Raw genomic sequence first — 27,343 nt, forward strand, 5'->3', positions numbered from 1 at the left:
TCTTCTTTCATCTTTCCTAAGCTCGCAAAGTATAATGCTCTCGCGGATGTTTCTGTCGTGCAAGCACTGTACGCATTTACGCATCGCACTCGTTACTAACATCATACGCCTCGAGACACTACACTGGGCCTATCAGATCGGACTGGCATCTCACATGGATTTGTGCAGTTGCTCGCATAGCGTATGTATTCGTCATGCAATGTCATTCGTGTCGACGGCGAAGTACATTCGATACCATATGCTACACAGTTGACGCACTCGGGAGTACCGCGTATCTTGCACGAAGGGTACCGAAAACGTCCTGCAGTTACATATCGCGTGAGTATCGTCGTTGGATAACAAGGATCAGGACGAGCGAGCTCAGACAGGTATATGATTCCGGATAGACAGTTTCCTCAGAGAACATTCGTCTCAGTAGAGGGAGTCTGTGCTGTCATCTCCGTAATCAATGAAACAACAAACACTCACTTAGCGGTTTTTGAAGTAGTCGAGGAGGACGTGAAGACCCTCACTCTCAATACCATAATCCTTGACGACGACGCAAGTACAACCGACAATCTTGCGCGGGTTGCCCTCTCGGTCGATCTTACAGAGACCCGCCCATGTACCGAGGACCTTGGCGTCACCGACTTTGATCAGGTTGATCTTGTGCTCAGCGCAGAGAGCTTCAATCAGCTTGATGTACTCGGCCTCCGTACACGTCTCGACGAGGACGCAGAGGTGAGCCTGGCGTTTGTCGAGGGCCTTAGCACACTCGCGGAGACCACGGGCAAGACCGTCGTGAACGAGAGCATTCTTGAGGACTTGCTGTGGAATATCAAGCTGATCAGGTTGCGCAGCTCAATGACGCTACGAAAGGCTCACCTGAAGCGCGTCCTCGACGGACATCTTACCCTTGGGAGCCTCCGCGGGGACCTCAACCTCCGCCTCCACCTCCACCTGGGCCTCATCGACCTGAATTTCATCTCCAGCGTCAGACATCCTGCAGAGAAGCGGGTGTATCAGTATCAAGCTGCTGCTGTGGAGTGACTCGCATACTTTGAGAATAATATGCAGAAAATGCGATGTCTTCGTCCGCTTTCGTTGATGTGAGGAAAAGTAGAGTTCACGTAGCCGAGCATATTTAGGCGGTTGAAACTCCGTCGGCAAGTGCCAGTGGCTGAGAACGGGGCGCGCGCTAAGTCGCGTCTTGCGTTTCATTCTTCACTCATTGACTTGACCCTCTGTTCCGTCCCGCTGCAAGAGATCTCCTCAGACACGTCACGAGATGGTACGTATAATGCATAACCTGGAGGTCCTCATTGAATTTGGCTCGTTCCAGAGTCTTGCATACTTACACGCTCAAGACTGCAGCGAACGTACGAATTGCTCGCCATGATCGCATCCATGTCACGCTAATCTCCGGAAACAGCTCATGGGGATGCAATCTGGGGAGTTGCATGGACCGAGACCGACTCAGTCTTGAGCATATCTGCGGATGGCACGATCAAGCAATGGGACTCGAACTCTGGCCAAGTCTCCCGCGCTCAGCCTGCGCATACACACGGCCTTGTCTCTCTTGATGTGGATCCTTCTGGGAAGCGCGCCCTATATAACAGCTTGGAAGGGATGACCTGCCTGTGGAATCTGGAGAGCGGTGAGATAGATGGGAAGTTTGAGAGCTATGTGAGGTCTGGTGCCGAACAAACTGAACCTTGTGAGTCGACGTCCGTGTATGCACGTGGAGGTTTTTCTTTTTTGACTGGCCCACACTCATTGATCTCGTGGAACGCTGACGTTCGTGCATATAGCTTGGTCCGTGTCGTTGCATCCGAGTGGCGAAACTTATGCATCAACGGGCGGTTCAGGCAACGTAACAATCCACTCCGCAGAAAGCAAGTCATTCGGCGAGCGTCGTGCAACCTTGAAGAGCGGTCGCGCAAAATTCGGCATGTTTTGCAAACATGTGGGTCATTCATGAGCTGCGTTTTCAATTCACGGCGAGTTGTCTGTGTCTGTTCTGCTTGTTGTTATATGTTCTCCTTTTTTGCTAAGGGATCGAGCAGCAGCTAATTGACATGCTCATCCCATCGATCAGAGTCCAGATGGGAAGCGAATCGCAATGTCCTCGGAGACAGGACAGATTTACATCTTCGATCTCGCATCCTCGTCCTTAGTCTCGACGTATACATCGCATGCGATGGCTGTGCGCTCGTTGGCCTGGTCTGCCGACTCGCAAGTGAGTCTGTCGACTTTTATGATGCTGACGTAGTCGCTCAATGGCAAATGCAGTTACTCATATCTGCATCCGAGGACAAACGACTGATCCTGCATGATGTTCGATTGTCACCATCCGGCAAGCCTGGTTCGGGTGCTGTCGCCAACTTCTCTGGACACTCTTCATGGGTTCTTTGTACGGACATCTCGCCTGACGGACGTCTCGCACTGTCCGGGTGTGTAGTACTGCTCTTCTTTCACGACGTGGCGATGAAATTGATCCTGTGCGTGCAATAGCTCTGCAGACAAGACCATCAAGGTATGGGACCTATCGGCGCGTGCAGCGGTGTCGACAATTCAGGATACTGGGGAAGTCTGGGGCGTGTCGTGGCGTCCTCGGCCATCCGGCACCAACGCTGCTGGTGCGTTCGTGAGTGGAGGGGAAGACGGTACGGTAAGATGGTGGAGGGCGGCAGGGACGAGCTGAAAAGTGTATGGTGTAGCTGCTACTGTACTATCTTGCTCATCATTTGTACCAAAACATACATGAATCGAGTCACTGTCTTCTATAACTCTTAGATGCTCGTGATACGTGAGGCGAGCCGTGCTTCTTTCTTGCCAGACTCACCACCATCAGTCTGCTCTATCCGTCCTTGCCTTGCCTCGCTCCTGATTGAGACCTGCACCTGCAAGGAACGAGATCCTCATCAACGCCCCCACGTAGACAAAACCCACGCTCCCCGCCTCCATAGCGTTCCACTGCATAAATTCAAGGAACACGCGCGCAAAACCCTTCTCTAACGCAAGCGGGATCATCGTCGCCAGATGCCCGAAATCCGCCATGAGCAGGCAGAAGAGGAGCCGCTGCCAGATGCGTATCGAATTGGTGGACGAGAGGACGAGGTGCTCGTTCAGCGCGAAGAGGAGGTAAAGGTTTGATAGTTGATAGAGCGAGATGAGTGTCGAGGTGGGAGGCAGCTCGGATGTGGGCATCGACGAGAAGGACAGATATGCCAGGTACTCGGCCGGTTTTCCAGCAGCATAGTAAGCACCGACGAGTGCAGATATGGGCTCGAGGTAGAGGAAGAAGAGTCTGTATGGGAGAGGAATAGGGTTGCTGTCGTTCGCCATTGCAATGAAGATGGTCGTCCCAGACCAAGATGCGCGGGAAATACCATCGCCGCGGAAGCATAACGATCGCCATCCATCACAGCGTCCTTCGTTCATGCATTACAAAATAAATCTCATAGCAATCTACAAACGAACTCGGCCTGCAGGGCACTGACTACAAATGTCAATGTTCTACGGTAGTAGTCCATTCACACAACCTCCCGCTTCTCCTCTATCGACGATGTTCCGTCCTCGTCTACATTCGTGATCGGTCCAGTGAACCACTTGCGAGCCGAGACAATCCATGATGCAGACGCGAAGATGAACACGGCCATAATGATGACGACGGCGTAGTCTGCGAAATATAAGTAAGCGCTTGAGGTCAGTCATGCTCTGTCAGGAAACGACGCACTCATTGTATCTGCCGTGGGATACTGGTACGACGGAAACAGTAAAAGAATGACAATGAAAGCAACCCATGCGCAGGCGATGATGTTCAGAGGGATATGCCACTGGCCCAGGGAGAACGGACCCTTCACCAATTTCTCCCGCCCAGATGTCAGGCGAAGAAAGATCGGAGTGACATACGAGGTATACAGTCCAATCACCGCTGCACTGCAAAGCACGAGTAAATAGTATATTCGTCATAACCCTGCCTGATCGCCACTCACCCTGCAAGCGAGGAAAGCGCTGTCTCCGAGAACCCAAGCAAGCCACAGATCCCCGCAAGCACCATGACGAGCCACACCCCATTCACCGGTGTCTGCGTATGGCTGTTCATGCGCTTCCACCAGCGCGACCCAGGAAGCGCGTTATCCCTCGCAAACGCAAAAACGACGCGCGAGGCATCGACGCCCTGCGCCGCACCCGTCACGAACTGCACGACGATGATGAAGCTCCAGATCGCGAGCATGCCACGGCTACCGAGGACGTTGACGAAGAGCTGTGCCATGGGCAATGGCAGGTTTGTGGCGAGGAGATCGGAGACGGAGGCGGTGGCGAAGGACGCGGCGATGAAGAGGATCCAGCCGAGTGAGGCAGTCGCGCCGACGCCGACCAGGATGGCGATGGGTGCCGCGCGGGCTGCACCGCTGGTCTCCTCGGCAATGTGTGCAGCGGAATCATCTGCGGACATGTCAGGTCTAGTTTTAGAGTGAGAGACGGTATGCCTACATCCGGTCAACGTCCACATCGGTGCGGTGAAGGCCAGCAGGAACGCCCAGCCATCTGAAAGTCGTCAGCTCAAGCGTTATGTGAGCCTCTCTATGACGTACTGTTTGACCATCCGGTATTGTTCTCAAAAAGCGTGAATGCGTCTTTTGTCGAGACTTTGTTATCGCCAGAGCACACCAGCAGCGCAATGATCGCTGCAATAGATGTCCCCACTGATCACGGTACGAACTAGGATCAACGTTCTCGGACGGTAGCGGACATACCACTCGCCATTAATGATGACATAGAAGAGGTTGATCCGCGCGAGGAACTTGGTGCCTGCGGAGCAGACAATGCCGTGTGCGAAGAGGATGGCACAAAGGATGCCGTAGGTAGGGCCGGCGCCCAGGACGGTGGATCCGTTCGAACCAACGGCGATCGCGCTGGTGATCATCTGAGCGCTGTTCATAGCGGCGATCAACGGGAGATCAGTGAAAGGCGGGACGTAGAGAAAATGTTTTGACGCACCAGGTGTAATCAATTGAAGTGACGAGGGTCACCTGGCCAGTGACGTTCGCCCATCCGGTGATCCAGCTAGCGAGTGCGGCGTATTTCGGCGGAGCTAGCTTTGCCGAGAAGTAATACAGACCCGCGCTCGTTCTGTAGTTTCAGATGAGTCAACATGGACCGGTACCCACGCGGGTTCCTGAAGATGGCTCACGGCATGGATGAAGCAAGCTCGGCCATGGACGCTGCTATGGTCATCACGAACAGCGATGGGATGAGCCATCCAAACACCATCCCGACGTGTCCACCTGTCCGTAACGTAAGCTTGTGTAACTAGAACAAGTCTATCTTAACCTACCGGATGCCAGCGGGAACGAGAAGGTCGACGATACAGATGCAATTACGCCCATGATAGAGAAGGCAAATGCAATCGTCTCGATGAGCTATAACAGCCCTCTTTAGGATGCTAATACACCTAACACTGCACACAATTACTTACCGAGAACTCACGCCTGAACTCGGACTTGTACCCGAGCTCAGCGAGGAGCGCATCATCGGTCTCGAAGGCGCGCTGTACGGCACCACCGTGGGCATACCCAGAGCCCACAGGGACCTCCGTAGCGGTGGTGACTGTCTGCTTCTCGCTCTTGGACCCTAGATCGGACATAGTAGGCAAATATCTCGTAAGAGCGTCTGCGAAGTCAGGGCAGGACAAAGAAGAAGGGGAAAAAACGACGCACGGACGCCGTACGAAGACAGTGGACTTGATATACTCACGGCATGCTTCAGAAGCCAAGGAACAAATGATGCGGCTGGAGCGGAGCGTATGTCTTTGCGATAGCCCACATCGCGGTTAATACCGAACGCCGCTCATATCTATGCGCTGAATCTCGGCTACGGCAATCCTTTGCGAACAGCAAATATCGGCATCTGGTCAGTCCTCGCAATGCATTTTTGCTGAAGCAAAAGCGTGTTACCGCCATTGATGTGCGGGTAGATGGCGGTTGAGAAGCGCGTATTTTGCGCCACTGAGGTGGCGGCCACGCGTGTCGCGTCTCCGCCACCGGGTGTTGATTCGAGTGTTCCCTTATAAGCATTATCTTATCCTCCTTATCGCTCGCGTCCATTTGCAAACACATTTTTCTCTCAGCATCGCTATCAGCAGATGATTCTCGCCACACGACTATACCAATGACGGACGGTCGTTTCGCATGCTCGAACACGAAGCACAGCAAAGGAGGAATTATTAGTGTTGAGCAAGGCTGAGTGTACCTCATGAGAACGCCCAAGGCTCCCCATCGGAAGTCGCGATGCTGCAGCGCACCATGCCTAGCCTATCGTGAGACTGGCCCCTAGATATATGTTAAAACGTCTCTCCTATCTCTCGAGTCACACAGCTGCGCCCAGAGTCCGCTGAATAGTAGCCGGACCTGTATACGCTCGCGTGCCGCTCTCCTGGACATACCCATCATCCATTATGCCCCGCAGGATACTCATTGGCTTTGGCGTCGACGTGGACGCCGTCGCCGGATGGTGCGCATTCTGCAATATGTCCCTCTCCGAGTTGCTGAGAAGGCCCAAGGCTCGGCTCATACGGAGGCGAAGACTCTCCGTTGGACATTTCCAGGGTATTCTATGAGCCTTCTTGCTAGCGTCGCTTGCATTTAGGGGACCCTTCCAACAGGGGATGTATGCGGGTGAAGTAGGCGTGCCTCGCCTGCTCAAGCTCTTCAAGAAGTACAATATAAAGACGACTTGGTTTATTCCTGGTTCGCTTCAAATGCATCGGATGACATTGGCTGGCATGAACCAATTCTTCGCCAGGACACAGCCTGGAGACCTTTCCAGAACAGATGGCTGCTGTTCGGGACGCGGGCCATGAGATGTAGGTAACCTGTAACCGAACTCCTTGACGCATGTTCACAGTGATTTTCAGAGGACTTCACGGCTATTCGCACGAGGTGAGGACTTTCTAATCGAAAGCACGACAGCGAAGTCACCGTAGCTGCTGCAGAATCCCGTATCGTTGACAGTTCAACAGCAAAAGGACATCCTTGACTACACCTATGATTTGTTGACGAAATTCAACAATGGGATACCACCCAAAGGAAGTGTCGCGCCATGGTGGGAGACGAGCGCGGAAGGTACAGATTTACTCCTCGACAAGGGTATCGAATATGGTATGTTGCGACCGTAATTACCCCGTTCGATTTCGATACCCACCTTGATCTCAACACTACTTATTCAGATCACTCGAATATGGCTCATGAGTAATGATCATTTCTTCTCTCATCCTTCCTGCTTTCACGTGCGTATCAGCTCCCAGGCATACTACCTGCGTGATCAGGACATCTGGACCAAGATCGACTATAAGGCCGAAGCGCATACTTGGATGAAGCCCTTGGTTCGCGGCAAAGAAACAGGTATCGTCGAGTTGCCCGGCAACTGGTATGTTTTCGTATACCTGATTAGCGTCACCTAAGCATTGTTTGTCATGTTTCTCCTATAGGTACCTCGATGATCTTCCTCCGATGATGTGAGGGCCGTCAATCACACAATATTGTTTCAGAATGTTGATTGTCCCTGTTTAGGTTCATCAAATCTAGTTCCAACTCCCACGGCTGGGTTTGTGTGCTTATGGATGATATTCATCGCGCCGCTCACATATACCATCAGGTCAACGCACGCGACGTCGAGCAGCTCTGGAAGGATACTTTTACATACCTATACAGGTGAGTTCGTCGTATATGAATCGTGACACGGTTCGTGTATGAACCTCGCCACCAGAGAGGAAGAGAACTTCATCTTCCCGATCACTATCCATCCGGACGTCAGCGGGTGCGTACTCGCTTCATATGCTTCTTCATCCCTGTAAACACGCTCACCTACGCATCAGCCGCCCTCACGTTCTCCTGATGCTTGTAAGTATCCGTGCACTTGTATCAAACACCGCCACCGACCATTCTGCACAGGAGCGCTTCATCGAATGGGTCAACATCCACAAGGACGTTCACTGGGTATGCATGGCGGACATGGCGCGAGAGTTCCGCGAGCGCAACCCTCCACCAGCAGGTGCTCGCATGCCCAAGGGCATGGAGATCAAGTCTTGAGCTTAAGGGGAAATGTGGCCAAACTTGTTGGGTTGTCGGCTTTTTGCTGGAGGGCACTTGGGTCTGACGGCGTAGTCAAGTGCTCAAAACCCATGTATTCCATATGTCTCGTAATCTGTCTTCAACACTGGGTTAGGAACACGTGTCTAGCTCAGCGGCACAGTCGAAACCGATCGCAATCTTCGATCGAGTGGCGCAAGAGCTCGCTCTCAACCTCACCAGCATCCTATAGCCAGTCCTTGTCGAGTTCATAGCCCGAGTCGTAATTCATAATCCGTGTTGAAGTTTTCATCAAAGATCTTGGCAACCGATTAATCATGCAAATGGACATACAAACTATTATATACAAGAGTCATTCATACTACGTGCAAACATGATGCCATCGCGTCCACATGCTCATATTTGGTTCCTTGCCTGCCGCAGATAGGGCGTCTTGATGCATTGATGGCCTATATTAGGCATAGAAATTTGACCGGCTACCTATGCCCCAGGGTTCCATATAGCCGTACACCAATTTCTGGCGATGTCTGGTCCCGCAGCCACCGACCACGTCCATTCATCGTTCGTTGAACGCATCGAAGACAAGAATGCAAGCGTCGAGGAAAAGGTCGGGGTAGAAGAAGAGCTCCAAATCGAACCAGATGCTTCAGGCCCGCGTCGGCCGCTCTGGAAGCGGATTTTTGCAGGAGATGCGGACGATTCGCACCAGACGAAGCGGGGAATGGGCAGCCGTCATCTCACCATGATCGGTACCTCTGTCGCTGCCGTCGCGCATTTGGGTTTGTTCTGAACTATTCTAATGTAGCGATTGGAGGCACGATTGGCACTGGGATCTTTCTGAGTGCTGGGGAGGCACGGAGTTTCACATACTTACACTCCACCTAATCGTCTGATATGATGTTTTGATAGGCGGTGGCCACGGCCGGGCCAGGCAGTGCAATCCTGTCCTACTTCATCGTTGGCGTCTTCTGCTACGGCGTCGTCATCTCATTGTAATTCCTCTCCACTCTCGTATGATGATATACTGATGTTCTCAAGGGGCGAGATGGCATCTTATATTCCTGTCTCAGGGAGCTTTGCTGTGTTTGGAACTCGCTTTGTGTCTCCTGCGCTGGGGTTCACGCTCGGTAGGAGGAGCTGCTATAAGACTTCGGAGAAATGCTGACCTGGTTGCTTGCAGGATGGAATTATTGGATCCAATGGTAAGGTCACCTCCTGGTTGCTCAACCGAAGCCGATGACATTATACATATACACTCGCAGGAGCCTCTCGATACGTACGTATCTCTCTTTGAGCATACCTCCGCTGATATACTTATCTCCGTGACTACAGCAAGCGAACTGACAGCTGCGGCCGTCATTCTACAGGTAAACTTGTCCTCGTGGGCTCAGATAGCGAACGAAATTCTTATGCTGCAGCATAGTTCTGGGACGCACGGATACGGCCCTGGGGGTGGGCATTGATCATAATTGCACCTATATTTATTATGCAACTCATCCATGTCAGAGTATATGGTGCGCTTGCGCATGTTGGATCGAACGCAGATCATGTTGCTTACGGACATACAGGAGAGTCCGAGTACTGGTTTGCCATGATCAAGGTCATTCTGATCATCCTGTTCATTATCGTCGGCCTCATCTACGACTGGGGAGGCATTCACAAGCACCCCGGGCCTGCGAGTCTTCCCAACTTCATAGATCAAGTATATTAGTAACAAGTATCATGTGAACAGGGTTTGTCCAACTTTCAGAACGGACAAGCATTCATCGGGGGATTCTCCGCCTTCGCGCAGACGTTCGCCGACGCCTTCTACTCATACGGTGGCGTCGAGCTCGTCTCACTCGCAGCAGGCGAATATGCATCTCCTCACAAGAGCGTGCCTCGCGCTGTCCGGGCGACCTTCTTTCGCATCCTCTTATTCTACATTCTGACTATCCTGACGATCGGGCTCTGTATCAATTGGGACGACCCGACGTTGCTCAACTCGGCATACAGTAGGATACATGCTTAAGTTCTCCCTACGCTAGACAGCTGATTAGTATCCACTAGACTCGGACGTCGCAGCGTCACCCGTGACGGTCGTCTTCCAGCGCGCCGGGTTCGGCGCAGCCGTGCACGTAGTCAACGCCGTCCTCCTAACTGCCGTCCTCTCCGCCATCAACTCCTGCTTCTACGCCAGCTCCCGCATGCTGCTCTCCCTCGCGCAGAACGGACACGCTCCGCGCATGTTCGGATGGGTCAATAGGCGAGGAGTGCCGGTACCAGCCCTCGTGTAAGTTTAGGTTTCGTTCGGGCCGATGCAGTACAAGGATGATCTGACATTCCTAGGGCCCTCTAGGATGGCACTCGCCATCTCCTTCCTGACCTTCTTGACCGACATCTGGGGCGAAGGCGTAGTCTTCACGTGGCTGCTCAACCTCACAGGAATCTCCGCACTCTTGACATGGGGGTCCATCGGTCCTATATCCCTCCGATTCCGACAGGCATGGAAAGCACAGGGTCGCTTGTTGGATGACTTGCCGTACAAGCAGCCGCTGTTCCCGCTTCTCCCGCTCGTCACGATTATCTTGGCAACGCTGATGTTCACTGCAGAAGGCTACAGCGCAGTGGTAGAGTCGCCATTTGATTGGCGGGTACGTGTAACGCCTCGTTGGGGCGAGAGATAATCCGCTGATAGTATGACTGGCAGAACGTGGTGGCGACGTACATCGGTGTCGCATTGTATATTCTGCTATACGTCGGATATACGCTTTACGAGCTTTTATTCCTCGGAAAGTGGGATCATTTTGTCCCTCTGCTGCACGTTGACCTCGACACAGACGCCGTGTGGGGCCCGGGAGAGGGGAGACTTGTCAAAGAACGCGAGCTGCAAGAGAAGCAGCAGAGACAGTTGGAGGGTCGAGGCAGGATAGGAAAGTGGATACGGAGGGCTTTCTCAAGTGTATGACGTGCAACGGCCGTCTAGTGCGACTTGGCTCACACTGTTCAGATCACCCTGCAGCCTCTGCAGGATGCCCATGAGTTTCAGGAAGGACATAGGAGACGCCGAGGCTCCCTTGCCGCTCGCTCCAATGAACGTTCTCAATTCCCCCGCTGTGACTCCTCGCTTGTACTCACTGAGGTATTTAACTGCGGTAGGCATTTTGAGTCCAGTCAATCGCACGACTTCGTTCAGCAATTGGTATTCGTCCATCGTGCCGCAGCTTTCACAGCTTCGGTACACTCCTAGGAACGTTTGGCCACGCCCGTTCGCTGTGAGCAGGTGCGGATGGATGAAAAACCGATAAGGCCGGGAAACGAATATCACGCGAGGGTGCGTAAGTGGGCGGTCTGAGGGTATGTCCGGGTTCGACAAATCGAGACCGATTCTGGGAGAGCGGAAGATTCGCGGCCGCATGGTGTCCGGAAAGCGCTCTATCCGCTCGAGGCTCAGTGATATGACCGGCGTCTCCTCGAAACCTTTGTCCTGTGCGGTCGGAGGAAAAGCAGAGATACAGCCTTTCCACTTCACTGTGACGAGTTCTGTGATGCTCGACGCTCCGCTAGCACGGAGGATCTCATCCACGAGTAGAGAAGGTCCCGATATTACCTTTGCGTCAGAGCATCGACGAATCGTTCGCAGTAGAACGCCACCACGATCCTTAGGGCGTTTGCTGCTTGCGTCAGACGTCTCGGCAGCAAAACCCTGCGAGACGCGTGTCCTGGAGCTGCTTATTGTCAGATCGAGACCCTTTCGAGTTCCTCCTCTGTACCCGTTCGTTCCGACGGGAGAGTCCAAGGACGTGATAGACTTGCGCGGAGCGCGATGGAAGTACCTGTAGCAACGTGAGCAGTGGATTCAATGTCATATCATAAAGTTATCACCATTGTCCGCTCTCCTTTTGTTCCTCGCTCCCATGCGTAAACGGGTCCTCGTGGCAGCCAGGTCTGAAGTAGTATAGTTCCAATTCCAGTATCTGGTACGCCGTGCGCGTCGCTCCGTTCGACACCACCAGATGATGATCCTGCACGAGAGAGCGAGCAATCGAGTCAAATTGAGGCAGTATATCTTCTTCGACAGATACGGGGCTGAGATGGAGAAGTTCTTCCAGGGACGGATCACTGTGAACAGCTTGTGATAGCACACGATCGAGTTTCTTGTCGAGTATTGCATTAGAGGAATCTGAGTTCTGTAACTTCAAACTCTTGGGTGCCTTGGGCGAGTCAAGATCACCTGTGAATTCATCAGCGCGCATTCTCTTGAGCATTGAATATATTGAATGTTAGCGGGTGGAGCGAAGAGTTTTCTATGAAGATTGAATGGCCGACATTGCAGCAGTGACAATATAACTAATCACGTGCATGTGACGAGACGCGTTGACAACGTAGACGCGCTCACACGCACATCACACGGCTTTGTTATGTCGTCGCTCCTTTCATTCAACTTTCAGGATTTCATTTATTTGCGCAACGTACGTTGATTTCTTGATATCTCTTAGCTTGAAGGCATCACTCTTTCCTACAAATCTATATTGCAGTTGATACCCACCGATCGTGTTGCGAATCGACGATCAGTATGTGATGTCGAGAGCTCGCTCATTCATGTTGACGATCCAACCCAGCTTGCTAGTGTCTGAACAATCCAACACCAAATACCTCAACATCTTCCTCGATCGCATCATACCTGACAATGCGACGTGCAACACCATCCTTTCTTGCTGCTGTCCTGCAGACATCATAGCGCTATCGAGGACATGCAAGGGCGTCCGGCCGAAAACGATGTGCTTCATGACCCGCGCATACGACATCAACCACCATCTCCTCCGCTTTTTCGATGAGCCCACCAAATTTCGATCGCTCCAAGCGCGCACTGGAACGCTAATATCCGGATCCTTCGCACTGCAGTTCTTCGACCGAACGGTCTATCCCGAATCCGATCTCGATCTATACGTCCACTTGCCGCGCAGAAAAGAGGTCGGACACTGGCTGCTCGCAGAAGGCTATTCCTTCGCGCCAAATACTAAGCAGGACCCCGATTTCGACAACGCCGTGGACGACGAGAGAATCCTCGTCCGAGATGGGATCTATACCATGCGCGGAGTCGCTGCCGTGTTCACCTTCACCAAGAAGGTGAGGGACACTGAGACGGAATGCAAAGTGCAACTCGTAATTGGGTCAAATAGCCCCATGGAGATCATCCTCTCCTTCCACTCCAGTAAGTGCACAAAGTCTCAAGAGCACGTTGCATGCCCAATATCATACTAGCGTGCGTCATGAACGTCATATCATACGAAAAAGCGTACTCCCTCTATCCTCGCGCGACTTTCAAAGAGCGCAGGTCCCTCGTCTGCGCCACCGACGGTCCCAAACAAGAGCCCGCCATCGAAAAGTACAGCGCGCGCGGCTGGCAAATGCTCCGCAAGCTGTCCAGGAAAGAGCGGCGTTCGACTAACTGTTCCTTCAGGGGTGGCTCGCGGTGGATCGCCGATCACGACAGCTGGGTCATCGAACTCGACTTGGCCGGGGTCGATCTCTCCCCTGCGCTGTCGTCCGCCTCGCTGCCGCTCGTCTGTGATCCCGTGGCGGTTACGAACTGGACGCTGCAGTTCTCAAATTACGAGCCGCACGGCATGGAGTTCACCGTTGTTAGCACTGACAAGCTCTACTACGAATAGGTCGTGGGTGAGGCCTCGGACTTATATGACAATGCGAAGTGGTCGGTTTCAACGCGAAAAAACGTGCATCGCGAAACCACCGCAATCAAATAGTATGCCCGCGTCTACCTTCTAGTGTGCCCAGCGTTCACATCGACTTCTCCAGTTATGACGGGGCTTTCATGGCTTGCAGCCTGGCCATTTTGAAGCAACAGCAAAAATCCGGTTTCATACCATGAACAGCCATGTTAGATCGTGCGCATATCAGTGGAATTCTATGCGGCTATTTCCTTTCGTTTGCTCGCGTCCTTTTTGTACTATTAGCCGTACCAGTCGATACTTTGTACCACCAACTATCCTGCTTTGACAACTATGCTGTAGATCCTACCGTGTATATGTATCGATGTAATCAAAACCTCAGGCCTCAGGTTTCAAGGGTTGTCATTCTCTTTCTGCCAGCACATATCATGGCAATTGCGTCTGCAGAGCGCCCTGTACGCGCGGGAGATTACCAGCCACCGGTCATCCATCATCAATCAGATGTCGATGGCACTCACAATGAGATCAAAACACAGCGGATTAATCAACACATCTATTTTTAAACCATGTAACGACAGACGAGGTGTTGGTATGACTTTCTATGATATCGGAAGTACGGTACAGATGTATCCAGGATAGAACAATTGTGGGCTAGAATGCGTAATGGTGGATGATGACGAGATGTGTGTGTATGTAGGGAGTAACGGAGGTGGTGGTGGTGATAATGAACAAACAGACAACATCGATGGAGAGAACAGTGGACACTGAACAGAAAGACGAAAACAACAGCAGGTCCGCTGCAACACGAACTAACAGACAACAGACAACGCGAGACACCAACACAAACATGCAAGACTTGAGGGACGACCGGACAGCCTAACGCTGATTACGTCGTCCCCTACTTACCTACGAACCCTTGAAGAACCGCAGCAGCGCGTCCCTCACCTGCTCCGCATGGCTCAACAACACACCATGCGGTGCACCCTCGATCGTGATAAGCTCCGCCTGCGGCACGAGCGCACGCACGCGCGCCGCCGTCGCATACGGCACCACATGGTCCTTCGTGCCCTGCACCACACCATCAGCTTCAGTATAGAAACACGACAACAACAACACAGCGCACACACCCAGATAAGCAGCACGCGCATCCCCTCCTCAGCCCTCCGTCCGATCGCCTCATACGCGCTGGAAAGCCCGCGCACGGGCCCGTCTCGCAGAGAGGACGCGACGGCCGGGTTGAACCCTGGAAGGTACGCCGACTGGACGCGCACGAGCTGCGGTGGAGGTGAGCTCAGCGGCTCATCGGTACGGCGGACATTGCGCACCTCGGAGATTGGATCCTCCCATGGCTCGCTGCTCGTGAGATGCTGCAGGTATTTCTGCGATATGAGAAGTGAGAGGTGCGCGAAGGATACGAGAATGGTGGATAACAAGGACCAGACGCGGGAATGGAGACGTCATCCCCTCAGTATCTACGTGGACGACCAGAACGAATAATCACGCACCCGGAACGGATAGCTCGACGTGAAGAACTGCATTAGTGGCGACGACAGGAACTTGGCCGTCCGCGAGAGATCGGTCGGCTGCGCGCCAGGATCACATCAGCATGCGATCAGTAGACAGGATAAAGTAACGATGCAGGAGTCCATGTTGCTCGAGGCAGCAACACAGGTTTCATGTGCCATGATGAGATCCAGGTACAAGGGCATCCAGACTGCGAAAATCCAGGAGAGCGGGATGGGATGACAACCGCTGCGCACCTCGATCAGGCCACTGCACGCGACCAGGGCGAGTCTGTCCGAAACGAGCTGTGGGAACTGTGCCGCAAAGGCGACAGCGATTCCTCCGCCCTATCGGCGCAGGTAAGACCAAGCCCACATCGAATACGCATTGCGAGACAAACGAGATAGCCCGTGTGGAGTGACGGAACGTGCAGCGATAAGTAAAGGGAAGGTGACGAAGCAGCGCGAGCGCATGACATACAATGGGAAGGACAAGGAGCAGAGACCCAAAGCACAGAGCGCAGAAAGATCACGTTACGCGGGTAGCACAGAGCGTAGGCGGCCGATAAGGTGGGCGTGGAGACGCGTAGCAGATAGTCATGTGAAGCATAGGCGCAGGCGGGAAGGCAGTGTCGTCCGATTCCAGCATCGGAGGAACGCAGGGAGATGAGAACAGGGAGACGTTGGGGTGCACGACGGCGATGCGCGGTATCAGGGATGGAACAGAGGCGCCGGTGTGTGAAACGTGATGGGACGACGAAGGCGGTGAGTGCCTAGTGCGACACAGGGGGAACGGGGCGACTCACCATTGACACACCGACGACATGTGCCTTCGTCCAGCCGATGTGCTGCATGAGGAGGGCGAGCTGGCTGGTATAGAGGACGGTGTCGTACGTCGTCTGAGGAGCGTCAGAGTAGCCACGGCCATAGAGATCTATGAGGAGATATGAGCAGGAGAAAAGGTCAGCGCAGAGAAGGGTACGCGTACCGTAGAGGAGGACGCGGTAACCTGCGTCGGCTAGTTGGGGAGCGACGTGCTGCCAGATGATGGCAGGGACGGAGAGTCCGTGGATAAGAACAATCTGCGAGAATGAAGATGCAATAGGACTCGTCGGTGTCATGCAAGGTCACAATCATGGTGCTCACCCGTTCGCCGTCCTCAGGCCCGATAAGCCAGTATCGGACCTAGAGCCAACAATGTGGCGCGTGGAGTTAGTGAGCGCAGTATGGACGCACCTTGCCCATGGGGAGTGAGACATATGCCCCACCCTCCCAATAATCAACGGGGTATATTTCTCGGGCGGAGGAGTCCGGCGGGAGGGAGGCGAGGGAGGGGTGCAGCGTGCGTGTGGCTGGAGCATTGGGGAAGGCCGTGACGACGACTGCGAGGAAGACGGCAGCGGGGAGGGCGAGGAGCATCCATTGCACCAGAGAGGAGTCTGCTCGCGGAGAGCGCATGCAGGGCAGAGCTAAGATGAAAGTGATGGACGGGCGAAAGGGCAGTCACACCCCAGACATGGAACCATTTTTTATAGTTACATATGCATGCTATATCTGGTTTGGTATTTTCTCTTTACAACATGTATATATATTTGCATTGCATTTGACATGGTATATTCCAAGTTTGGCACTTGACTTGCTATCACTGCAGACATGAAGCGATTTGCACGCGTGGCAAATGCTTAGCAAATGTCAACAGGTTTTTTGCCTTTGTGATCTCAATTTGCTATGGTTCCTTCCCACATTCCGTATTAAGTATTTGCATATGATATGTTGGAGGCAGAAATTTAAAATCATATATTTTAATAAATGACACCATTTTCAAACTCACCAAATACATTTAGAATTTGAGTGCTGTTGAATGTAATCATACATTTTTGAATTCCCAAACCATCACATGTATACAATATCCAGTAGCAGATGAAGGTGTAATTACGGTGAATGACTTTCATTCTAGTAATCTTGGTTAGAATGACTTCAGTAGGGAAGCAGAATGTAGGCATAATTACACCTTCATCTGCTACTGGATATTTTATACATGTGATGGTTTGGAATTCAAAAATGTATGATTACATTCAACAGCACTCAAATTCTAAATGTATTTGGTGAGTTTGAAAATGGTGTCATTTATTAAAATATATGATTTTAAATTTCTGCCTCCAACATATCATATGCAAATACTTAATATGGAATGTGGGAAGGAACCATATCAAATTGAGATCACAAAGGCAAAAAACCTGTCGACATTTGCTAAGCATTTGCCACGTGTGCAAATCGCTTCATGTCTGCGGTGTATAGTGACAAATTGGCATCATATATTTTATCCACATCTTCAGCATGAATTTGAAATAATCTGAATGAGGTAATGCAGCATAGCATGTTCATCACAAAGCAGTCTCACCGCAGACATGATGGCATTTGCAACTATGGCATATGCTGAGTTAGTCTTTTGGCTTTGTAAGTGATATTTGCAATGGTGTCATTTTGTATCTCAGATTGTGAAAATGCAATAAAATATTCAGTGATCACAGATTAGTTACGAACTTTTTGAGATATGCAAGCATTGTGCATATTTAAATGATATGTCAAAATTTAGCACTGTGAAATTTGAGTCACAAATTATATATATTAGATGACATTTGCAAGTGCAGCAGATGAAGATGCAAAGGGTAGATTCAGTCAAGAAGGCTACATTCAACATTCCATAGCAGAAATTTACATAAACACATGCAACACCGTTGATACAATCTGGCACGAGGTGTAAGGTGTATTAATTCTGATGTTGAATATAGGCCTCCTTGACTGAATTTACCCTTTGCATCTTCATCTGCTGCACCTGCAAATGTCATTTAATATATATAATTTGTGACTCAAATTTCACAGTGTTAAATTTTGATATATCGTTTAAATATGCACGATGCTTGCATATCTCAAAAAGTTCGTAACTAATCTGTGATCACTGAATATCCTATTGCATTTTTACAATCTGAAATACAAAATGACACCATTGCAAATATCACTTATAAAGGCAAAAGACTAACTCAGCATATGCCATAGTTGCAAATGCCATCATATCTGCGATGTCTCTCACCCTGTAGATAGCAGTGTATGTATACACATTTGGAGCAGGGCCACATTCTGTGCCCAATATTTACAATTTGTACATGGATATAATATGTAACGTTACATTGCTATCATTGCAATTTGAATGCTAAATTTGCAATATACATCACTGCATGCAACAGAAAAAATTTGTTCTCTAAAAGCAAAATACCAAACCAGATTTAGCATGCATATTTTACTGTGAAAAATGGCTCCATGTCTGAGGTGTCAAGGCATGCCGATCCAGCATGCCAAAAGACATGACACATTTAATTTCAGACTCCACATGACTCGTGGTTAGTGATGTGCCAGGCCCAGCCTCAAGCCATAAGCCGTGTCGAGCTGAGCCCAAAAAAGCTGAGTCAGGCTGGGCCCTGAAGGTCGGCCTCACAGGGCTCATGGCCTGGCTTGCACCTTAGAAAAGCTGAGGCCGAGTCGCAAAGCCACGGCATCATAGTGGCGCACCATTTGGTGCTGTACAGTATGAACTGGAGGGTGATCACATTGCAATCATTGCAGATTGCCTATCATAATGAGTGCAGAAGACCCATCACCAGCTAACAAGCAGCTCAGATGACCAGGACTGAAGCTCAGGGATGCCAAAAATGTCACTGAGCCCGAGATCTCTTTCCATTGATGAGAGACCTTGGGCACTGCTTCTCACCTCACATCTCATGCAGCATCCCCCACATCTTTTTGCCCCACACCTCATGCAGCATCCTCTGCATCTTCTTCCCTGGCACCTTCTCACTCTGCACCTCATGCAGCATCCTCCGCACCTTCTCGCCCCACACCTTATGATTCTTGAAATGCCATGACCTTTGCAAAGCACAGCACAAGTGACATGGATGTCAGCAAAATGACCTTTGCAAAGCGCAGCGCAAGTGACGTGGATCTCAGCAGAATGTCTGTCATTGATGTTAAGGAAGACAATCGACTCATCAAGAGATCACGCTCTGCCCAAACTCTAGACAACAATGCAAGTCAGGAGTCCAAGGGGTATATGGATAAGCATTTTCTGTTGTAATCTGTAACTTTCTGGCTACTGACACTGACTCAGAGGCAGCGAAAATACAGCAGCAGGTAGAGCCAGCGTGCATTCACCCTGAGGATGTAGATGATGATGTCATTGTTTTAAACATTGATGAACCATCAAAGCCTCAGCAGGAGAGAAGGAGCCGTGATATTATACACTTCTTCTCCAGCCTCTGTGACCAGAAGGTCCACAATTCAGCAAAGAGCCACCGTAACTGCAATCTTTGCAAGTAAGTAACTGTTATTGTACAGTGATTTAGTCTAACTACATCATCTTTTAGAAAAAATGCGGTGATAGATCACTGGTGAATGAGCATACAACATTGCAAAGGCATCTTCAATCAGCTCACGAGGTATGCATCGCATTTTTCTAAAATATGTGCAGTATCAAGATTGATATAAAGGGAGAAAACCATGCATGGTGCAATAACAATGACTTCATATCGATGCTGCCAAAGGACACAAAGCATCACCATGACGAAGCCAATGTTTTAGAGCAAACATGCCTTGACCCGCATTTGGAAAAGCGACCACGCAAAGAGTACATCGTGCTGTACTCTGATGCACTCTTTCATGAAGCATCCATTGAGTGGATCATAGCAACAGATCAGGTATAATTTAATTACAGTCTTTCAGTCGTGGCAGTCATTCATAACTACTCTATTAGCTGATACAAGCTCTTGAACATGCATCATTCAAGAAGATGATCGATGTTGCAGCTTGCACAATCAATGGCGTTGAAATTCCAAACTGCAAGCAGTCACACCATCAAGTAATTGACATGTTCCACCAGCAGATGATGAAGCTGCGAGAACGATTGACGGTACATTTCCGCTTAACTTACTGTGGCCCCCTCGAGTCATCGACATAAACAGAGCGAAGCTGTAAAGAGCCTGATCAGTCTCACTTGTGATGCATACCAGGCCTTCATAACAGATGGATACTTCGCTGTTACTGCACACTGGATAGAGGAGGTATTTCCCAGAAAGTGGACACTTGAAAGCATGCTATTAGGCTTCATCCAGCTAAACAATGCTCACAATGGAGTGTAATTGGGATGTGCGCTCTTCAAAGTCATCGAACACATGCATATTGAACATAAAGTATGTGTTCCATTATGCGTTATGTATGGCTGATCAAACTATCATCGCAAATTGGCTATATTACATGTGATAACACCACAAACAATGACATGATGATATCATATTTTGCGCGACATTTGCAGGCAGCAACAGGGAAGCCATTCAACCCTAAGAACTGGCATATTCGGTGAGTCATCATGGAGGTAATATGAATATCGTATCTCATTCATGATCTTTCTAGCTGCCTGGCACATATCATAAATCTCGCAATGCAAGCACTCATCTTGAAGTACAGCAAGTCTTCGCATTATGATCCTGAGAAGCTGGACATGATATTAATGAATGTTAATGGTTTCACGTCATGATGAAGTCAGTCTAGTGCGTGCAATCTCAGTCAAAGTATGTGGATTTATTTCGCTTTATCATGTATTTCTAAATTCGCATTATAGAAGCGTTCATCTGCAAAGCGCAAACAGCTTTTCAAGGACATTCAATTTTACAAGAAGGTCAAAATACCACGGCAGCTGCTTCTCGACATGCCAGTTCGTTGGTTATCAACCTACATGATGCTTGAGCGTTCAGAAGAGCTATGAGAGGTTAGTCATTACTTGTAATACAATTTTATGCTCCTTGCCCACTATCTGACTTCTGCAAGTTTGTCGACATGTTGTGTACAAGATGGCGAGAGAGGAGAAAGATCTTACAAAGTGACAGAAGCTCGATGAACTGCGACTAATGGCAGATGATTGGGACTGAGTAAAGCTATTCTTGAATTTGCTTACAGTGTGTCATTGTTTCCACAACTGTTTGTATATACTGAATGGCAATGCAGCATTCAAATAATGCACAGCAAGCATTTTCATCAGACCGAGGTCCTTCCCTGCATCTTGCTCTTCCCACACTCGAAGCCCTTTACAAGGCTTGGACATCACACACCAAACACGATAAGTATGCAGTGTTCAGCAAAACACTCCACGCAGGAACAGCGAAGATCAGCGACTACTATGAAAGATCAGCAGAGTCGGATGCATACATTTTTGCAATGTGTCAGTATATCATCCATTCATCTCATTTTTATCTCGCTGACTGTCAATCTTCCCCTCGCAATGCTTGATCCATCACAAAAAATGAAACACATTTGTAAGCATTGGGGAGAGGAGCTGCTGAAGGACAGTCTCGATCATGCAGAAGGCATTGTAAGTACCACCTCTTATCCTCTCTAGATGAAAACCAGTAATGCCATGCTAGTATAAGGCATGATATTTTCAGCTATATCTGAGTAGCCCGCCTTGTCCAACCATGCTGCAATCTGGTACCAGTGCCCATAGCAAGGTTGGACAGCTTATTCGTGAGCTATCCGATGATGAAGATGAAGAAGACATAGATGGACATGAAACTGTCAGTGATCCAGCCACACCATGGCTTGCTGATTTTCATTGCTATCTTAATTCGGCAGACATACTTGAAAATCACACCATCATCGAGTGGTGGGGGGTACAAGTTTTCATCATTGAATTCTTTGTGACAGTACTGACTGAGCTCAGTTTAACGCAGACAGATATCCCGTCTGGACCTCACTCGCTCGAGACTTGTTTGTCATTATGGCATTATCTGTATCAAGCAAGCGCACATTCTTCTCAGCCAGCATTACCATTAGCAAATGTCAGAACTGTTTGAAGGCTGATGTCATTGAAGCATTGCAATGCTTGAAATGCATGCCTCAACATGCCTTGATTTTTCGGCAGGAGCCTGTTGCATTAGGGTTTCAAGATACTGAGATTGCTGAGATTTCAGAGAACTCTGACCAGGGATGGGATGGGCTCATCTACAATCTCTCAGATGATGAAGGAGATACAGATTTTGGTGACGAGGATGACAATGTCTTTGTATCTACATTATGAATTAATTACGAATAAAATCGCTTTTTTTTGAGAAAAGCTGGGGCTTTGAGCTGGGCCTGAGCTGAGCCAGGCCTGAGCCATCTCTCTTAGGCCCAGCTTTCATTCATGATAGGCCTGAGCCTGCTGAAGCTGGGCCTAAGCTGGGGCTTTTGAGCTGAGCTGGGCCCAGCACATCACTACTCGTGGTATGCCGTTCGTTTTGTACTTTTATTTTCTTACTTGGATGGAGTTGGCACCAAGCGCCAGTTCCAAATAACAGGTGGGAGTGCAAATGTTACATTATATAGCAGAGAGCTGTAGGTAAGAGCCAATTAAAGGTGGATGCGTATTCAACTAGTTAATCTAAATTACGTTGTGGTACAAGACCGCCATCCTATCACAGGTGCCAAAGAATGCAACAGGCCCTTGGATCATCACAGCACAATTGTCACCATAGTGTGTGTCATCCATAAGCCAAGACACGACAATGTTATCTGGTGAGTATGCATGACTAATATCAAAAGAGAGGTTTAAATAAGTGTGATCACAGAAGTATCATTGCTACCTGGGACAGCTCTACCAGTGACAAGGTGAAGTGGTGGGATCATAGAAGGTGAATCCTCTGGCCTCATATTTCACATTTGCCAAGGGTCTGGAGGGCTGAATGGCTAGAGAGCAGAGTCTGAGATGTTCAAAAATGTGAGTCAGATATGCAAAAATGATCATGTCAGCAGAGATGGTGTTCATGATGATAGTTGACCAGAAGAAGCATATCAGAAAGAAGGCAGATTCGTTCCAGCCACACATGAAATCAATCTTGATGGACAGTCCTTTGATCTTCGCCACGTGATCAATATCCTGGTTGAGTCATGAATATGATCAATCTGTGATTTCCTCTCCTGTCTAGTAATGTTCAGGGCCCAGCTCAGCCTGAAAGCCCAAGCTTGGGCTCAGCTTAGAGGCTTGGGCTTGCCATAATCACAAGCTGGGCCCCCTGCTAGGGCTCAGGCTTGGCTCAGGCTCAGCTTAGCCTAAGCTCTGGGTGTTATGGATTGGGACCACAATCCTATAGACCATTAACAATTAGACAGGTAAACCATTCTGCTAAAAGTCTGGCTATGATATCCTTAGATATCATAGTGGTCTGAGCTATATATGCAGTTCATTCAGTCATTTATCATGTGCATCACTCACATGTGACCTGAACTGTAGGCATGTTGTACAGGTCTTGTGACACTACCCCCATTTTATGACTCAGACGTCCCGGCTGAGCTGAGAATTCGAAAGATGCCCCAAACATGGGCTCTTTTAACTTCTGGGTGTCGACAAGGCCCTTATCCATGGCACATGTCTTATAATGAGTATATAGTTCCAGACCCAACCCTAGCATTAATGGCATTGCATTATTGGGCTGGAAGGGTGGAGTTTGATTGAGTTACGTGTCCTCTGAACATCACTCAAATTCGTTACATGTGATCTGGGATATTTTATCTGCCATCCCCAGGACTCGAACCAGGCCCCTCGCAAGGATATCATATTGTTACAGATTGGGACCACAATCCTATAGACCATCAACAATTAGACAGTTGAACCATTCCTGTCACAGCATTAGGTGGCATCTTTGTTTTTGCACCATTAAAGTCCTCATTTGGCAATCACAAGTGGTTATTCAGATGCCAACCTTCATATTGGTCTCACAAAGTGGATACTTAGACAAACAGCACAATACTACCACATACATCGTGGATATGGCTGTGTCTACCACATGACCATCAAGCGCCCATGATTCAGCCACCCAGTCACATGACACTGGCCACTTGCCCTATTCAGAAGTTATCAGATGTTGGTCACGTGACACCAGGCCACTTGCCTAGAATGGAACCCTTTGGCCTACAATAGGCTCCCTCAAGCTCATTGGACCATCAAGCTAGCAAGCACCCAATTTGCCACTCAGATAGTGGCACCACTTTGCTGCCCAGCCAATAGGCAGACACTACAAGGAATCCCCCTATCAACCGGCATACAGTATAGCCAGGTACAGGATAGGCTGGATCTTCCCACAAACTTATCCAGATGAAGACTAATCGTCCCACCCATTGTTCTAAGTTTGGACAGATCCTCTCATCTGAGGTTACAACCGTTGTGATGTGCCCTGTTGGCCATCACCCATTGGCCCCTCAACAGTGGGCCCACTTTCTGGCAATTGTCTCATTGGATTAGATAGGATTACCTTAGCGTATCCATGGCCTTTATAGATAGTTGCCATAGTTGCTGCTAGAGCCCTTACTGGTTCTGGCATAATGTTCTCACATGTAGTTTGCTAGGACTTCAGTAGGTACACCATAGATACAGTGACCAGGGACCAGCTCTACATGTATATAAGCTCATGAGAATTTAAGGGAGGACCTTAGATTCATTATACTATTGTATGCGACCAGCAGGCCAGCTCCCCCTTTTCACCACTTATGCAAAGCCATACATTGGGGCTCTGCCTTGATTGTTGATTGTATGCCACTGTGTGCATCCTCAGCCTAGCCCTTGTGGCAGGCTTTTTATGTGGGATCATTTGTGCAGGTCACAAAAGCAGACTTGCCCTTAATTGGGTTAAGTGCTTTGGTGCTTTGTGACATTATAATAAATCTCCATGCACGCCCCCAGCTTCCTGCTGCTGGTGTGATTTTTTGGTCCTAATCATGACCACCTTAAATAAAACTGTTTAATTTTTGAGCCAAGCGAAGAAGACCTAGAGTTATTCGCTTGTGCTTTTTCAGCCCAAGAAAATCCAGGTGTGGGGCGCACCTTTTTTGACACATCCATCATCACCTCTACCGCTGTCAGCCTACCTCAAGACTTGGTAGCAGGCACCTTCACATAAGCCGCTCCCTCACCAGGACAGTGCTGCAGCAACATTTGATATTGGAACCTTTGTCCCCCCACCCATATTCATTTCAATAAGAGCAATATTTGCGAAAATAACACGAGTTATCGCCCCTTATATGCGAAAATACTATGAGTTATCGCTTATATAAGACACACAGCGTCCGCAATGACATTAAACTATTACCTATCATTTATATATCATTTGTATAGGATTGGTCACCTATAAATATATAAATAAAATATTTCAGATATCTAAAGACATGCTACTCCGAATCGACACAGTGATTGTCCACATATAAGATCTCCAAGAGCACGGCAGTCTTTGACTGTAAACTGCTGGCGGAAATAGATCTTTACTTAGCAGTCCACAATAGATAATCCAATTTTTAGGGAGTTATTTTGGCACACACAATGGGATATTGGAAACCCTTTTACCCAGAAGCGGTCTCAGAATTACTACATATTGCGCAACAATTAGTAATTTATTTGCTATGGGATGCCTAAACCACCTTTTCCCCAAAAGTTATAAAGGCTTTTTCTCCCACCCACCCTCCCTTACTTTTGTGCCCCTCAGTCTTGTTTTAACTCGCTCATGCCGCGTCAGTTCTGGGAGGAACCTGGCAAGGGGGAGGTAATGTAGGATACAGCAAGTATGTACGAGCTTATCTGAAGACGTGCGCATAAGAAGTGCAGCACTCAAAGATATATAGCAAGTACCGAGCGCATGTCCTATTCGAAGAGTCGAGAAGGATCCGCGAAGCAATTAGGATCACATGTCCGAAGATGAGCGTGAGCAAGTCAAGAATGATCCAAGCAGCGCCAAAGGATCACATTTTCAAAACCTTCCATTTTCTAACTTTTGCCTACATAGCATGCCAACCTAAAGGGCAATCGAGAGACCATTGCCAACAAGTATGAACAGCATTGGGGAACGCATCTACTTGCATACAACAATGCAAACATGGCAGCTATTCTATATAAAATCCTAAAAAGACATAGGCAACCTTTTGGGTACAAGACACAATCTTTGGAACAGCCCTCTGACCAAGGGCATCCTATCATTTGGCAGCTTTGAGCGCCATCATGGACCTGGACAAGTCGTTAAAACTACACCACTATGGCAGCTTTGAGCGCCACCAAATGTATGACATCATCACGGATCACAGATCAACCAAGATCACGATCGATCAAAAAGTCTATCTCGACTCAAATCACAGATCAACCACGATCACGATCAGTCAAATCAATCAAATGACGTCATACTCAGACATGTGACTAGGGACATCATGCCACCTTCCAACGCCACATGATTACATCAGCATAGATTATGTAATAAAGAAAAGATACTGGTCGAGTTTCGAACCTGATCTTCACTCGCTCAAGTGGCTTAGGGGTTAAGCCATGGCAATCTGATACGTCAGGACCTGATCGTCTCACAACATAACGTGTGCACAGGTTCGATTCCTCGATGAAACGGAATCTGCCATGTATTATGTAATAACCTACTCAATCCGCTGTAGCACAGAAGCACGAAGTCATGACTGAAGACAGAAGACCAGGATAAACTGGTATCCAGAGAATGATACCTAGGGGCCGACGCTGCAGTCAAAAACAGCATCTTTTTACAACTATTATGCATTTTGAACGACCTTGGCACATCGTTAAACTGTTCACAATTTGGCAGCTTTGAGCGCCACGAATGACCAAGCACATGTCTTTAAACTGCAAGCCCTTTTGCACATAATTTTGAGCAACAGAAGCCAATAGCGCTGTCTGCGATGTCAGACATCTAGAACCAAGAACTGTTAGCCACACAAGTGCACCATTTACCTGAGCAAGTCATTAAACTGCATCACCCCTTTTTGCTGCTAGCAAAGTCCTGAAATGCCATCTACACACCCTGCCATTCCACCCTGGAAGTCAGAACCTGAAGCGAGGGTACCATTTACCTCAGCATTTACTCAGTTCATCCGGAGTCTGAACCTTGAAGTGGGGGTAGTGTCACAGTATTAAGTGGCACCTTTCTTTTTGCACCATTAAAGTCCTCATTTGAGTGGTTATTCGGACGCCAACCTTCATATTGGTCTCACAAAGTGGATACTTGGACAAACAGCA

General features: G+C 49.2%; 11 protein-coding genes across 11 annotated transcripts; 6 read left to right on the forward strand and 5 right to left on the reverse strand.

Moving 5' to 3' along the window:
* Positions 1-88: 88 nt before the first annotated feature.
* LAESUDRAFT_182783 (L30e-like protein) lies at positions 89-1,109 on the reverse strand. The gene is made up of 4 exons (XM_040901484.1): positions 1,039-1,109; positions 865-982; positions 465-807; positions 89-301 (listed from the first exon to the last, which is right to left on the reverse strand). Exons 2-3 carry the CDS (start codon positions 979-981, stop codon positions 469-471), a joined length of 456 nt encoding a protein of 151 aa, XP_040764295.1. The 5' UTR covers position 982; positions 1,039-1,109; the 3' UTR covers positions 89-301; positions 465-468.
* An 87-nt stretch (positions 1,110-1,196) lies between these two features.
* On the forward strand, positions 1,197-2,756 carry LAESUDRAFT_182961 (WD repeat-containing protein 61). The gene is made up of 7 exons (XM_040901485.1): positions 1,197-1,270; positions 1,322-1,358; positions 1,412-1,696; positions 1,791-1,945; positions 2,078-2,218; positions 2,272-2,432; positions 2,494-2,756. The coding sequence occupies exons 1-7, from the start codon at positions 1,268-1,270 to the stop codon at positions 2,681-2,683; spliced, it is 972 nt and encodes a 323-aa protein (XP_040764296.1). The 5' UTR covers positions 1,197-1,267; the 3' UTR covers positions 2,684-2,756.
* On the reverse strand, positions 2,603-3,384 carry LAESUDRAFT_182968 (uncharacterized protein). Its single transcript, XM_040901486.1, has 2 exons — positions 2,743-3,384; positions 2,603-2,679 (listed from the first exon to the last, which is right to left on the reverse strand). The coding sequence occupies exon 1, from the start codon at positions 3,325-3,327 to the stop codon at positions 2,830-2,832; it is 498 nt and encodes a 165-aa protein (XP_040764297.1). The 5' UTR covers positions 3,328-3,384; the 3' UTR covers positions 2,603-2,679; positions 2,743-2,829.
* A 36-nt stretch (positions 3,385-3,420) lies between these two features.
* On the reverse strand, positions 3,421-5,730 carry LAESUDRAFT_812805 (amino acid transporter). Its single transcript, XM_040914435.1, has 10 exons — positions 5,465-5,730; positions 5,324-5,408; positions 5,180-5,273; positions 4,987-5,118; positions 4,750-4,919; positions 4,581-4,691; positions 4,480-4,533; positions 3,978-4,431; positions 3,719-3,921; positions 3,421-3,661 (listed from the first exon to the last, which is right to left on the reverse strand). The coding sequence occupies exons 1-10, from the start codon at positions 5,630-5,632 to the stop codon at positions 3,516-3,518; spliced, it is 1,617 nt and encodes a 538-aa protein (XP_040764298.1). The 5' UTR covers positions 5,633-5,730; the 3' UTR covers positions 3,421-3,515.
* A 646-nt stretch (positions 5,731-6,376) lies between these two features.
* LAESUDRAFT_726004 (glycoside hydrolase/deacetylase) lies at positions 6,377-8,321 on the forward strand. Its single transcript, XM_040908937.1, has 14 exons — positions 6,377-6,498; positions 6,548-6,593; positions 6,650-6,734; positions 6,790-6,850; positions 6,902-6,926; positions 6,980-7,145; positions 7,214-7,235; positions 7,285-7,413; positions 7,475-7,501; positions 7,557-7,590; positions 7,642-7,697; positions 7,753-7,803; positions 7,862-7,886; positions 7,938-8,321. The coding sequence occupies exons 1-14, from the start codon at positions 6,443-6,445 to the stop codon at positions 8,073-8,075; spliced, it is 921 nt and encodes a 306-aa protein (XP_040764299.1). The 5' UTR covers positions 6,377-6,442; the 3' UTR covers positions 8,076-8,321.
* A 277-nt stretch (positions 8,322-8,598) lies between these two features.
* Positions 8,599-11,022, forward strand: LAESUDRAFT_736951 (uncharacterized protein; the record flags this gene model as incomplete). The annotated part of the gene is made up of 11 exons (XM_040910739.1): positions 8,599-8,824; positions 8,881-8,934; positions 9,146-9,202; positions 9,256-9,277; positions 9,412-9,442; positions 9,499-9,589; positions 9,644-9,777; positions 9,808-10,069; positions 10,125-10,347; positions 10,414-10,708; positions 10,765-11,022. The coding sequence occupies 11 exons, from the start codon at positions 8,599-8,601 to the stop codon at positions 11,020-11,022; spliced, it is 1,653 nt and encodes a 550-aa protein (XP_040764300.1).
* LAESUDRAFT_653427 (uncharacterized protein) lies at positions 11,011-12,310 on the reverse strand (the record flags this gene model as incomplete). The annotated part of the gene is made up of 2 exons (XM_040904416.1): positions 11,011-11,890; positions 11,940-12,310. The coding sequence occupies 2 exons, from the start codon at positions 12,308-12,310 to the stop codon at positions 11,011-11,013; spliced, it is 1,251 nt and encodes a 416-aa protein (XP_040764301.1).
* Positions 12,311-12,472: 162 nt separating this feature from the next.
* LAESUDRAFT_700451 (uncharacterized protein) lies at positions 12,473-14,144 on the forward strand. The gene is made up of 5 exons (XM_040906414.1): positions 12,473-12,526; positions 12,593-12,628; positions 12,685-13,269; positions 13,320-13,821; positions 13,875-14,144. Coding segments are annotated over exons 2-4 (996 nt in total). The 5' UTR covers positions 12,473-12,526; positions 12,593-12,627; the 3' UTR covers positions 13,730-13,821; positions 13,875-14,144.
* Positions 14,145-14,281: 137 nt separating this feature from the next.
* Positions 14,282-16,754, reverse strand: LAESUDRAFT_726008 (alpha/beta-hydrolase). Its single transcript, XM_040908938.1, has 9 exons — positions 16,486-16,754; positions 16,396-16,434; positions 16,238-16,331; positions 16,056-16,183; positions 15,508-15,597; positions 15,253-15,330; positions 15,073-15,126; positions 14,875-15,021; positions 14,282-14,815 (listed from the first exon to the last, which is right to left on the reverse strand). Exons 1-9 carry the CDS (start codon positions 16,705-16,707, stop codon positions 14,654-14,656), a joined length of 1,014 nt encoding a protein of 337 aa, XP_040764303.1. The 5' UTR covers positions 16,708-16,754; the 3' UTR covers positions 14,282-14,653.
* Positions 16,755-19,688: 2,934 nt separating this feature from the next.
* LAESUDRAFT_653395 (uncharacterized protein) lies at positions 19,689-20,257 on the forward strand (the record flags this gene model as incomplete). The annotated part of the gene is made up of 3 exons (XM_040904415.1): positions 19,689-19,739; positions 19,791-19,997; positions 20,054-20,257. Coding segments are annotated over 3 exons (462 nt in total), but the record flags the coding sequence as incomplete, so codon positions are not given.
* A 559-nt stretch (positions 20,258-20,816) lies between these two features.
* LAESUDRAFT_759385 (uncharacterized protein) lies at positions 20,817-21,061 on the forward strand (the record flags this gene model as incomplete). The annotated part of the gene is made up of 2 exons (XM_040912587.1): positions 20,817-20,867; positions 20,918-21,061. The coding sequence occupies 2 exons, from the start codon at positions 20,817-20,819 to the stop codon at positions 21,059-21,061; spliced, it is 195 nt and encodes a 64-aa protein (XP_040764305.1).
* Positions 21,062-27,343: the final 6,282 nt, after the last annotated feature.

The sequence above is a fragment of the Laetiporus sulphureus genome, assembly GCF_001632365.1.
Source record: "Laetiporus sulphureus 93-53 unplaced genomic scaffold LAESUscaffold_20, whole genome shotgun sequence".
Taxonomy (NCBI): Eukaryota; Fungi; Basidiomycota; class Agaricomycetes; order Polyporales; family Laetiporaceae; genus Laetiporus; species Laetiporus sulphureus.

Coding starts and splice junctions, on each gene's coding strand:
- LAESUDRAFT_182783 (XM_040901484.1), bottom strand. CDS start 981: ATGTCTGACGCTGGAGATGAAATTCAGGTCGATGAGGCCCAGGTGGAG. Junction 808..864: donor CCGTCGAGGACGCGCTTCAG/GTGAGCCTTTCG, acceptor GATATTCCACAG/CAAGTCCTCAAGAATGCTCT.
- LAESUDRAFT_182961 (XM_040901485.1), top strand. Junction 1,697..1,790: donor TGCCGAACAAACTGAACCTT/GTGAGTCGACGT, acceptor TCGTGCATATAG/CTTGGTCCGTGTCGTTGCAT. Junction 2,219..2,271: donor CCTGGTCTGCCGACTCGCAA/GTGAGTCTGTCG, acceptor TGGCAAATGCAG/TTACTCATATCTGCATCCGA.
- LAESUDRAFT_182968 (XM_040901486.1), bottom strand. CDS start 3,327: ATGGCGAACGACAGCAACCCTATTCCTCTCCCATACAGACTCTTCTTC.
- LAESUDRAFT_812805 (XM_040914435.1), bottom strand. CDS start 5,632: ATGTCCGATCTAGGGTCCAAGAGCGAGAAGCAGACAGTCACCACCGCT. Junction 4,920..4,986: donor ACTTCAATTGATTACACCTG/GTGCGTCAAAAC, acceptor CGCTATGAACAG/CGCTCAGATGATCACCAGCG. Junction 4,534..4,580: donor CAATACCGGATGGTCAAACA/GTACGTCATAGA, acceptor GACGACTTTCAG/ATGGCTGGGCGTTCCTGCTG.
- LAESUDRAFT_726004 (XM_040908937.1), top strand. CDS start 6,443: ATGCCCCGCAGGATACTCATTGGCTTTGGCGTCGACGTGGACGCCGTC. Junction 6,851..6,901: donor CGGGACGCGGGCCATGAGAT/GTAGGTAACCTG, acceptor AGTGATTTTCAG/AGGACTTCACGGCTATTCGC. Junction 7,698..7,752: donor ACTTTTACATACCTATACAG/GTGAGTTCGTCG, acceptor CCTCGCCACCAG/AGAGGAAGAGAACTTCATCT.
- LAESUDRAFT_700451 (XM_040906414.1), top strand. Junction 13,270..13,319: donor CATCCTCTCCTTCCACTCCA/GTAAGTGCACAA, acceptor ATATCATACTAG/CGTGCGTCATGAACGTCATA.
- LAESUDRAFT_726008 (XM_040908938.1), bottom strand. CDS start 16,707: ATGCGCTCTCCGCGAGCAGACTCCTCTCTGGTGCAATGGATGCTCCTC. Junction 15,598..16,055: donor ATGTCGTCGGTGTGTCAATG/GTGAGTCGCCCC, acceptor CTGCGCCGATAG/GGCGGAGGAATCGCTGTCGC. Junction 14,816..14,874: donor TGCGCGTGCTGCTTATCTGG/GTGTGTGCGCTG, acceptor GGTGTGGTGCAG/GGCACGAAGGACCATGTGGT.